General features: G+C 27.8%; 1 protein-coding gene across 2 annotated transcripts; it reads right to left on the reverse strand.

The window, feature by feature from the left end:
• Positions 1-731: 731 nt before the first annotated feature.
• On the reverse strand, positions 732-5,331 carry LOC141672748 (protein PTST homolog 2, chloroplastic). Of its 2 annotated transcripts, none has more exons than XM_074479408.1 (8): positions 4,369-5,331; positions 4,077-4,225; positions 3,470-3,664; positions 3,167-3,381; positions 1,773-1,918; positions 1,535-1,682; positions 1,142-1,213; positions 732-1,057 (listed from the first exon to the last, which is right to left on the reverse strand). In XM_074479408.1, the coding sequence occupies exons 1-8, from the start codon at positions 4,929-4,931 to the stop codon at positions 962-964; spliced, it is 1,584 nt and encodes a 527-aa protein (XP_074335509.1). In that variant the 5' UTR covers positions 4,932-5,331; the 3' UTR covers positions 732-961. The 2 variants fall into 2 exon arrangements, with proteins under 2 accessions (XP_074335509.1, XP_074335517.1); XM_074479416.1 differs by having other exon boundaries at positions 1,142-1,210; positions 4,369-5,329.
• Positions 5,332-13,397: the final 8,066 nt, after the last annotated feature.

Raw genomic sequence — 13,397 nt, forward strand, 5'->3', positions numbered from 1 at the left:
ACAAATCTGCGGGACCGGCTATACCGTAAGCAGAGGCTGATTCTCAAGCAAATAAAAATCACTCTCCTTAATTTTTGTAAATAAAAATTCCCCCTATTTAAAAAAATTTCATTAGGGCAAAAATTGTATAAGTGAAAATTATACTTTTTTGTTTTAAAAAATTATAAGTTACAAATAAAATAGAAATTAGGAATATATGACGGAAAAGGCTAAGAAAAAATATTAAACTAGTATTTATAGTTAAATAGTTAAACCACTTAGAAGTTGACTTCACGTCTATCGTACAAAATTTGATCAAATCCGGCTTCTAATCATTTGAAGGTTAGCTTTCTAACTATATAGCTGACATTTCTAACTATACAGTTGACATGAAAACCAAAGCTGATTTTCTTATTTGAAGAGTATTCTCGATCTCGTTCAAAAGATGGTTGAAAAACAAAAAGATATTAAATATTCTAGAATTTATATGTTGATAAAATTGTCGGTAATTTTAAAGATCGCAAATGCAACAATTAAGAGAATTTTTTTAGCCATTTTTGAATTTTTTCCGAGCCCAGCTCGAGCCTATTTTGAGCCGAAATCAAGTGAAACATGTCAAATGCTCGGCTTGAATGCCTTAAAAAAAATTCCGACCCCCTTATATTCAGAGGTGGATCCGCCACCGACTTGTTCTTTAGGAGAAGATCTTTCAGGAGAAGTGCGACTGGATGATAAATTTAAATAGATAGAGCTCAGCCAGTTACACCAAGAATTACAAATGCTAGCATGGTGGGGTTAAAAACAGGTAAAATTAGGGAAAGTTATGCACAATTGATTTCTGGTTAACAATGAAAAGAAAAGCCTACACCTAACAATTGCCTTCTGACCCTAACAATTGTTCTAAACAAAAAAAAATTGTTGGCTAAAAGAATATACTAAATTAGCCGATCCATTCTCTGTTGTCGTACAAGAGTATCTATCTTCATGAAACGATTAGTATATTGTTCTCATATCCGTCATTCTGAACGGTTGGTCGCAAGGGGTCACACCTCCATGCACCATCTACAATGAACTTGATCTGAAAAGTAGTGCAAATGAAAGTTATAAATGAATCCAAATTACATTTATAGGATCAGTCATTAAGCTAATGTGCATGGGCTACCTCATATCTACCAGGATACAGCTGCAGGGTCGCAGAGAATATACCAGTTATTGATTTCTCCATTTTTCTCTGCTATACAAAAATCATGAATGTAAAAAAAGTTGAAACTAATCAGTAACGAAGGACAAGCAAAAAAGGCTTTAACATTGTGTACATGGCAGCTCGACTCATAGTTCAGAAGTCAGTCTCAAGTGTTAACAATTACCGCACTTTGTCCAAAAATTGACCTCTTCCTAGGAGTACGCAACAGAATGATGTTGGGGAATAAAAAATTTAAAATTGAAATTTGCTATTAATCTTGACATACAAGTCACAAGCTTTCGTAAATGTTTTATAGGAGTGAAATTATTACTTCAACTAATATGACAGTGACTATGTCAAGATGAATTTTACCTGAGTGGTCCAACCATCAAAAGATCCTGTCAACAGAACCTCTGAGGCTGAATTAGGCCAAATTATGGTGGTAGACTGGAGAAGTTGCAGGGCTCTCCGGGCACAATTAACCCTCCTCTGCTTCTCTTCAACTATCTTCTGTGATTCACTACCAGTAATAATTGAAGAATGTGAGGAACATTGATCAAACTGAAAATAGTCAAGTAAATATTGCCAATTGACATAGGTGTTTCCATACATTATAGATAGTGCTATCTTCCCTTCTAGTATTGCTAGCTTTGCACGAATAGACCGCAACTTGGCCTGAGCATTCGTTACATCATTTTCATGAAATTCCCATGTATCATAAAGCTTCTGCAAATCTCCAGAGGTGCTTTCCTGATCCTGTAGAAATATGTTTGCTTAGATTTATTAGGATTTTCAGAAATTATGCAGGCGCTCTAGATTCAAAATAAGAAACGTCTTATAATGAAATGTTTGTCAGGTTTAACTTTCACATCCTTCAGTAGCGAATTTATAACATTCCTTTCTTTTTACGAGTGACTAGAAGAAAACAACATGAACCACTTTGGTTCGTACAAGATATGCGATAATAAACTGAACCACATAAAATCAATTCAAAGCTAACAGGGGACCAAAAAATGTCGAAGTGCAGAAGAACAAGATGTAAATACATTAGATATTAAATCATTCTGTTCAGGGTTCTCAAACCAAAGACTTTATGGAAACAAAAGAAATGATTCACGGACTGCATTCTTTTTATACCTACAGCTGACTAAATTACAAAGAAGGGTAATGTGCTTTCTTCTTTGTTGACTACTTCATGAGTGAGATCATGGAGAACATCCAATAACCATGCATTACTTAGTAGTAAATAGGACAGAATTCTTACTTCTCTCTCAAATGGGTAGACATTTTTCTTTATGTGGTTTGTAAACAACTTTATCGAAATCTTATGAGATAGATCTAACATGCAAAAGACACCCAATGTAATTAGCTGAGTTAACCTTAAATAGTCTTCTTTGATATTTTGGTGTGAACTTAAATAGTGCAATCACTTGACCGCATCACATAAATAATATTACTGGTTCTGTAAAATGCAAGGCTGTCAGTGAAACTTATCATCATTTCGGTATCTGTAATATCAATTAAACAATCACTCTGCAACAAGGATATGGCAATTGCACTACTTGTACAAATATTTTTCTTGCATGACTTTTGCAAATTATGGAACTGTACAGGTATGCCACTAGTACTAAATACACAGCATAACTATTACATAAAGAATGTCTTTTAGTGCTCAAGGTTTCAACAGAACTACAGACGCTGAGAGCTTCAGTTCAGAAATTCATGGGAATCAATTTTGACTAGCATCTATCCACCACTCAAATGTACTGGAATATTAAAAGTGCATATATCTAAACAGTATGAGTAAAAATGAATACAACTTCCAGCAAGGCAACTCACATGTGTCTGGTACAAACAATATAACTTTGTGTGAACTGAATAATATCATGCAAGTGTGACAAAAAATCATATTTGCATGTGTGAATTTCATGCAACAGAAACAATTCAAATATAAACAGTAACAACAATATGATAAACCAGAATATATAAAATTAAAACTTCCACCTTGCCAGTAAGATCCTTGCTTTGGGACCTCAGCAAGTGAAGTGTAGAGGCAAGCTCACGTCCCATTTGTTGAAGACGAATTTGAATCTGTCTGTGATTAAATTCGCTCTTTTCATCCAAACCTTTAGTTGCGCTATCAGTTACTGAAACTATCATGTTTTGCGAGTGGCCATCTGTTTCTTCAATTTGGTACTCGTTGAAACAAATTTCGGCAGCTGTAAAAAGATTACAAGTCAAATTAAGAAATTGATTAAACTGAAAACTGCATTAAGAAAATTACAATTGGAACTTTAAAATTCACACCTTCAAACTCCCTATCTTTCAAGCCTGCTCGCTCTCTACTCCAAGTTTTCCACATATCTGGTTTGCCAGAGTATCTTTCATCGTTGATATTATATACAGATCCATTACTGCTCAGATTGCTACTGGAATTGTTTAGCTTTCTTCTAGTGCGGCTACCTGATCCGCCTCTGATATTTTCCGCAGGTTCAACCTTATCTTTCATAGTGAAACAAACACAACGTATCATCATTTAAAATGTATGAACTGAAAATACTATTTTAAAAAACATATAACAAAATACCAATAACAAAATGACAAAACAACATTTAAAATAGGAAATTACAACAATTGCCCGACAAGCTTCAATTATTAGGAATACCCAGAAAGATAAAATATGTAACATATAACCTTATAGGCAAAAGGAATATATGAGGCATGTCATGTATAGTTGTGATGATGCTGCAATAACTGCCTATATTCCCACAAATCTCACAAGTTGTATATGAATAGGTAAGAGAATTACTTTTGCATATAATATATATATAATAGTCCTGGTAAATAGTCTCACTATAGAGTCAAAATGGGACAGCTACATATAACAGGGCGAAAAAGCATAGCAATTGCTCACCTATGTCTCTGGAGTCCCCAAAGTGATCTCCATTCTCACTATACCCTTTAATTTGGTGTCCATTACTTGTGCCAAGCGTTAGATTCCTATCTTTCTCCAATCGGTTAAGAATACCCAAAATTCCTGAGTCATCCTCAGCAGCGCCATCTCTGAACCAAAAACTCATCTCAAAACAATTTCTATAAACTTCTACTATCTTCACATTTCAAATGTTTATTTGTAAAAGAATTTCACTTTTCATGTTTTTAGAAAACAAAAAATGCAAATCTACAAATTCAGATAAAAACCTCACAGTGATCTACCAGACGACGAAGCTGATTGAGAAGAATCCGTAGACTCAACTTCATCCTCCTGAAAAGTCATCTTCCCTTGCAAACTCTCAACTCTTTCTTTAAAATCGACCATATCAAAATCGGGACTTTCACCGTCCCCCATTGCAAATTCCCCTAGTTCATCACTTTCGTCATCATCAGTCTCCCATCCCAATGAAAACCAACCCCCAGTCTTGATAATAGCCTCAACTAAATCAATCCTACCCCCATCAATGAGCTCCTTCTTTGTCGGAAACTTATCAGGCTTCTTCGATTGATTCATAAACTCCAAAATCTCAGCCTCCAATCCCACCTCCCCATCAATTCCCTCCCCCCCTTTACACAAACACCTCCAAGATTCAATCTTTCTGCCTTTCCCCTCCACAAACCCTAAAGAACCACCACTCTCCCTCAACACCAAAGAAACCCCATGTCTTGTTTCACCATAATTTCTGAAACCCATGAAAGAAATAACAGGAAAACTGAAATGGGGCACAGAAAAATGAGAAATGAGGCAATGAGTGGCCACAATTTTAGTAACCATCTCTGCCAGGCATTTCGTCAAACACCTGAAGACACTATAAAGTAAATACAAAACATGGGTTTGAATCTTTACAAGATGGAGGAAGAGTGAAGCAACAAATGATACTATTCTTGAAACCCACAAACTTCCATTTATGTTTTTGAAAGAAAGCTTCTCGGTAACTGTAACTTTATCTGTACTACTATAATAATAAGTGTAGTTCTTTTACTCTGAGTAACAACTACAGTTTACACGGAGAGAGAGGGAGAGCGAGAGAGAGAGAGAGAGAGTACATGTAGAATCTTGAAAGCTCCTGAGCTACGAACTTGAATTGTCTCTCAGTTTTTCTTTGACATATAGAGACAATTATATATTCGTACGTATATATTTGTCATTGACGCGGGGAACAATTTTTATGTATCTATATTTGTTTTATGTTTGGCATGAGGGGTTGCAGGATAAGAAATGTGCGTACATGTTTTGTTTAACATACACTTCATTACTATATCTATTTTTTTAACTATAGCAAAAATTATTAATTTTAACCAAGTCGTACGACACACGGGTAATTTTCTAGAGTTTTTTGATATTTGATACAATTATAATATTTTTAGTTGTTTTATTAATGGTAAATATTGTACAATGTCTAACGTATATCAAATATAAATTGATTGTTTATCAATATGTATTGTTTTCATACAAGAGATTATCAAATTATACAACGTTTCTAATATAACTTATTAAGCAAAATATATATATTTGTGTTTGTTGTATAATTTGTATTTAATGAATGGATATAAACAAAATAATTAGTGTGTGTTTAAAACGAAACGATTAAACTTAAACTATAAAATATCGTTACCATGTTTACAAAGAAAAAAAACTAAAAATTAACATATATATTAAATACAGAGTTGACAAAAAAATTTGAATTTTATTTAAATAAACTATATGTACTTGTCTATATTATTACTGAGATCACTACTAGCTTATAATTAACTTACTCAATTTAAAAAGATAAAAACTTGTATAACTGAATTCAGAATGAATTGCAATCATAATATATAATAATATAAAATTTACAGTTTTACATTACTGTTAATATAAAAAATATAAAAATTGGTTTTAATGAAAAATGTTAGTTTTGGAAATTCAATGTATGCATGTATGGAAAAAATTTACTTTTTTTTACACTACCCTTAACAAGTAAGATTACGTGTGTCAGCATGTAAATTATCATATGTTACATTTCTTAGTAAATTACGATAATTTTAATTATTTATATGCTAAATATCTTATTTATGTACATGTATAACTATTATTAATATATAATGATGTAATTGACTACATAAATAACATGCATTTATAATTATTCAAAAATTTAAATTATGTAATAAATAAACTTTAATAATTTATATATGATATTCACATTATCACCGACAAAAATCCATATTTATTTTTACGCAATCGAGTATTAATAATGGTTGTAATATAAAATTAAATTGTAAATTGTAAAGACTTATTATTGATATTCATGATTTTTTTTTCAAGAATTTGAATGAAAAATTGTAATTATATCGTTATTTAAATCGTTTTTAAGTTTTTTTCATTACGACTCTAATATTCATTCACATAATAATTTGATAACATTGTATAATATTCTTCTAAAATTAAATATTTTTCAATTCGATAAAATTTTATAAATATGAGTTGAACTTGTAAATTCTTTCAAATTATTGAACAATATATATTTTTTCTTTAAATAATATAAAATGCATTGAATCAAATGCTACAATATAGTATATATATAACTTTTATTTGAATAATTCAAAATATTAAAATAATTTAAATTAGCTGTATAATATTATCTTGATCAATAAATATTGCTTATCCAAAAGAATTCATTTTTAAAAAGCTAGTTTTTTAAGGTGAAAACAGAAAAATAAATTGATTTAATATATCATTGTAGTTTTAAAAAATTTCGTGAGATCTTATATAAAATTTTGAATATTTTTAAAATCGGGACAAGTCCCAAAAATATTAATGTGCTATGAGTGAAGTTAGTAATTTTAATACAAATAATCAATTGATTTGATACCATGAAGATCTTAAACACATTAATTTATATTAACATAAGATATTAAAATATTTCACATTATTGGTAAGATATTGTCGTCAAACTTGTAATTTAAATTTACTAAATGTAGAATGTGACGATATTTTTAGGCCGGGTCATGTAGTCAAATTTCGAGTACTTTTTTAACAATAGGCCAAATTCTGCTTTCAAATTCGAAATAAACTAAAATGTATTGACTCATTATAATTCGGCCTTATCTAAATATGTAATACCAATATAGATTATTTATATATAAGCGATTCTATTTTCGATATTTTTTTTAAAATATTTATGTACATTTTAATTACTTTTTATAATAAAAAAATATGTTAAAAATATATGAGATATATTTTCAAACCAAAAAATGATAATAAATAAGATAATAATCCATTTATGTACTACACCTAACTTTATATCTGGAAATTATTTTTTTAAAATTATCTGTTTAAATATTCAAGAACTATTTTTTTTGTGCGGAATTCAAGTAACTACCTTTAAAGTAAAATAAAATATTCATTTAGCACACTTACATATTATGTGTACGATAAAAAAACACATATTACACTATGATGTAGTGGTATGAGATTATATAAATGAACGAAATATCATGAGTTCGATTTCCAAAAACCACATATTTTATATAAATATTAAAAATAGGGGTTATTTAGTCTTTTCAGTAAGACATTTTAATCTCATGAATATTAACTTCTTTTTCTTCTATTATATATTCTCCTATTATATATATAAGAGATTATATATTTTTATCAATAAAAATGTTAAAAAAAATTATTTTTAGATATACAATTTAAAGAGATGAATAAAAAGAAATAAAGGAAGTAAAATAAGGGTAATTTAATCTTTTCAGTAAGACTTTTTAATCTCATGAAATTAAACCCTTATTCTCCTATTAAATATTCTCCTATTACATATAGAAAAGATTATATATTTTTATCAATAAAAATGTTGAAAAATATTATTTTTAGATATACAGTTTAAAGAGATACGTGCTGTAAAGTTAAATGAGATGAATAAAACGAAATAGATGAAGTACTAAATTCTAGTATCCGCAGTTTAATAGAAAAAGGTTGTTGTTTCATTTAAAATTTATTGTATACAAATTTCAGTTTTTACCACTAGGAAACAGAGTAAAAATCTCATGGACTTCCACTCCATTGTTTACATATTTTAAACTCATGTTTTTCGGAATATATTTTAAGGCTAATATAAAATATAGTTATATAATTTATTTTTTAATTTTTATTTTTGCATAAAAGTAAAATATTATATTTTTTTAAAAAAAAAAATATTTAAAAAATAATGCTATACGGTTACGATGTAAAAAATTTAGTGGGCGGGATGGATTACTAGTTACCGCACCAGCACTTTATTAAAGAAGGCCGGCAAGAATCACGTTGTAGGCTAAAACAATGTAGTTACAAAAGAGAAACAATTGCAAACTTGTACTCTAAACATTAATTTAAAAGAATAAGAAAAAACACCAGCCAAGTTATTTAGGTAAAAAGATTGGCACAGAATCATTGTGATAAAAGAGAAATGTATATATTTGTTTAAGGATTTTTCTACTATAATAAAGACAGAGGTATATATATATATATTTGTTTAAGAATTTTATTATTACATATTAATGAGTAGGTAATAAGGGTAAAAATTTATAATTTTAAATTATTTTAATTGATGAAATTTTTACAAACAATGTTCATCACTATAATAAAAATCAATTAAAAGATATAAATTTATATATTTCTGTGTTTATAAAATGCTCCAAAACAAATAATTAAAAAACCGTTGGTTTAATGATAAAAGTCGAGTAGGGTAGTGTACGAATGTAAAAAAAATCCAACGAACCATCAATTACTTATCGGTGTCATGGGCCCTACAATAAGTCAGGGTGCTCGCCGCCACCTTGGCTGACTGAATCACTGAACGAATGCTATCGACTCTCTTTTTTCCCCGATTTGATTTGCAAATTCATCGCTCTAACTGAAATCGGAAATCGCGTGATTTCCTGCAAATTGTCTATAAATTATTAAGAGATGATATGATTTATTAAAAATCAATTAATAAATTATAAATCGGTAATGTCGAGCAAAAAATTTTGATTTATGAAATTCGTAAATGGTTTATCGTCGGATATATATGACTATATGAGATCTTATATGCTTATAAGTGAATGTAAAATATCTCAAATTTTTTCCAAGTAAACATGGCAAAAATGATAGTGCTAAAATGAAAGTTTTTAATTGAGGTACTTGGTGCAAGTGCATGTGAACAATTTTATAATAACCAATTAAAATGATATACATTATATTTAAAAAAATTAGTACCAATTTAAAATACATAACATTCTTTTTAATTTAGGAACTAGCATAATAACCTGTGCGAGCCGCGAGTCATTTTCTAGATTTTTTTTTGTACACCATACAATTATATTAGTAAAATTCTTAATATAATTTGTATTTATCAAATGAATATAAGCAGGGTAGTCGATGTATGTGTAAAAGGAAACTATTGTAGTTAATCAATAAAATATTGTCATTATGTTTATAAAAAGAAACTAAAAATTAATATATATGTATATTGTAGAGTCGGGTAAATTTTTTGAGTTTTATTCAAATAAACCCCGAGTAATGAGATATTTATTATTAAAGTTATTACTAATTTACAATTACCTTACTTAATTTAAAAGAATTATTAATTTATAATTAAAGTGGTCAAGACCTGCAATAATAATATTCAACAAAGTAGAATTTATACTATAATTAATGTAAGTTTATTTTTTAAGAGAAATGTTATTTTTTTAATTCAACGTTTATGTTAATTTAATATCATTGCTAATGTCTTAATTCATTAACTAAAGTTGATCTCGGCGGCCGTGTACTTGGCTTTTAATCCTCTCTATTATACAAAGTTAATTTTATAAGATGTCAGATAATTGTCAATTCATAAATTAAAATTGACATAATCTATTTAGTTTTTAACACATTGAAAAAAACTTAAATTTAATCGATCATTACTATATTCAGAACATAAAAGACTTTTGTTCCTTTTTTCTAGTATATATATCAATAACTCTAAAATACACCATTAAAATTGAATATTTTAATATTGGTAAAGATAAGGTAACATGTGTGTGGATGTACGTAAATTATTACTATTTATTATATTTTAAAGTGAATTATGTTAGTCTCGTTTATTTATATGCTAGATATCTTGATCATGTATATATCTAATTGTTATTCAGTAAATTACTCAAATAACATGTATTTATGATTATTCAAAAATTATAATTATCTAATAAATAAATTACAATTATTTATATATCGTAGTCGTAGTAGAACTAACAATCAAACAAAATCATATTTTTACTCAACATAACATCAGTCATGGATGTGAAATAAAAATAATTCATATATCCTAAATACTAACTACTGATATTCCGAAGTTTTTTTTACAAAAATGTGAAGATAATTTTTTACTAATATCATCATTCAAATCATTTTGAAGTTTCGTTCATTTATGATTCTAATATTTCTTTTTATAGTAACTTGATAACATTGTATATTATTTTTCTAAAATTAAATATTTTCAAATTTGATGATTTTTTTTTAAATTAGTTGAACTTGTTAATCCTTTCAAAATATCGACTAATATTAATTTTTTGTATTTAGATAACATAACATGGATTAAATCAAATAGTACGATACATTATAGTTTTAACCTTTTTTCAAATAATTCAAAATAGTTGTATAATATTTTCCAACACTAACTTTTTTTTGTAAATTTATTATTGCTAATTTTAAATAATATTTTTTTCAAAATATTAAATTCTATAATTTTTTAAGTTTCTGATATATATATATATGTATATATGAGTTAAGTTCTATTTAATCCTTATTTTTAGTTGAGTACGTGAGTCCATATATGTTTTGCAAGTAAATTGTATAAATTTTCTGGTAAAACGTATTATAGCGTGAATCATATTCTACAAATATCACTATTTTAATAAATATCTTGCAAATTTCATACATTTGACAAGATGAATATTGCAGAATATATGATTATAGAACATGATCAGTTTGAAGAACATACGTATTCACGTTGTATAACACGTAAAAATTTAACTTGCTAAACATTAATGATATAACACCATAACACACATTTATATCATGTAGTTTATTATTTTAGTTTTTAAATTATTAGAAACATACAACCTGAACCATTCGATTGAATTGTAATATAAAGTATTGATTTTGGACTCCACAACTCCACAAAAAAGGGACTTAATGTATATGATTACTTATAATAACCATATCAGATTGAATACTATAAAATTTAGGATTTATCTCACAAATATTTGAATATAAATATATCTTTAATTAAATAATGCAATAAATAAACTATTTTTTATGAAGAATCATCAAATGTCTTACCATTTTTCAAAAACATGTTAATGAAAATTATTAATTTTACTTTATAGTTGTAGTTTAATTTTTTCTAAAGAAAATGAAAAAATAGGACTTTAGGAGCACCTCTTTATAAATTCACTATCATTGAATAATATTTTAAACCTAATTTTTTTAAAGTGAAACATTAATAAATAAATCGATTTAGTATATCTTCGTAGTTTTAACGGAGCTTGTGACATCTCATGTCAAATTTTGAATATATTTAAATATTGAGTCAAGTTCCAGATGTAATAATGTAAAATCAGTCAGTTAGTAATTTTGATACATAATATCAATTGACTTGATCGAATGAAGACCTCCAAAATCTTAATTTTTATTAATATAAGATATTATAAAATTTATCCTTATCGGTAAGATATTCTCGTCGAGCTCGTAATTTAAATTTATTAAACCTAGATAGTGATGATGTATTTTCGGCTAGGTCATGTAGTCAAATTTTGAGTATTTTTTCAAAATACGTAAAATTCTGATTTTGAATATAGTAATTTTGATACATATTATCAATTGACTTGATTCTATAAAGACCTCAAAGATATTAATTTTTACCAACATAAGATATCACAAAACTTTTCTTTGTTGGTAAGATTTTCTAGTCGAACTCGTAATTTAAATTAAACATAGGTAGTGACATGTATTTATGTGCATGTCATTTAGTCAAATTTCGAGTATTTTTTGAAAAATGGGTGTAAGTTCTAATTTTGAATTCAAAATAAATCGAAATACGCTAATTATAGCTTATCTAAATATGTAGTACACATATATATTATTTATATAAGTGTATCTCTTTTAAACATATAAAAAAATTAATTATATGTACAATTTATTTTTTATTAAAAATTATATATTAAAAATGTATGAGACATACTTTTCAAATTTAAAATTATTTAATAAAATAAGGGAATGATCCATTTATGTACGATGCTTAACTTTATATCTCAATTTTAATTGTTCAAAACTAAATTTACAAATATTTTAGTAATTATGTTTAAAGTTAAATAAATTATCGCTATTTACGACACTCACATATTATTTGTATGATAAAAAACTTAAGTAACAGTGTGGTGTAGTGTGGTGTAGTGGTAAGGTGATGTGCTTGTAAATGTAAAAACTCGGGTTCAATTCCTCACAACAACCTTTTTTATATAAATTTGAAATACAGGGATAAATTAGTCATTTCAATGAGATATTTTAATCTAATGAATATTATCACCATGTTCTTTTATTATATATAGAATATATACGATTAATCACGAAGAAGATTATTAGTCATCTACGACATATGGTTTGAAATTTTTTTAGTACAAATTTTGGGGTACCTAAAATATTCTTATACATTTATATATCTCTCAATTTGAAATGCTACATACCCAAAAAAATCAAAAACCTTTTTCAAAATGACACGTGTCATCTTTTTTATTTATGAGACTCATATTAATACAAGAGGAGTACATCTCATTTATGAGTAAACATGACAACTCATCATTTGGGAACCGTTTCAAAAGCAATTTTTGGGAACCTAGCATTTCTCATAATGTGATCGCAGGATCCGTTTGATCTTTAAATTAAAGAAAATTTTAAATGCCCCAATTTTTTCCACTAAAATTTTACCTAAATAGAGGGTCAATAAATAAATGACAAATTCTTAACAATAATAATAATAATATAATAAGACCATGTACATGTACACACATATATTATTACACCCAAATCTCATTCGTCCTGAAAGAACGGCCTTCGGCCTCCGATAAACTGCCTCCGGCTCCTACCTGGAAGGGAAGAAAATGCGAGGGATTGTCCCCCCGATTCACCTTCGGTGTGAGAATAAGAATCTGGATGCAAAGTGGGTTTAGGGAATACAAGAAAGTAGAGAGTAAATGAGAGAGA

Source organism: Apium graveolens, chromosome 1 (genome assembly GCF_009905375.1).
Source record: "Apium graveolens cultivar Ventura chromosome 1, ASM990537v1, whole genome shotgun sequence".
Taxonomy (NCBI): domain Eukaryota; kingdom Viridiplantae; phylum Streptophyta; class Magnoliopsida; order Apiales; family Apiaceae; genus Apium; species Apium graveolens.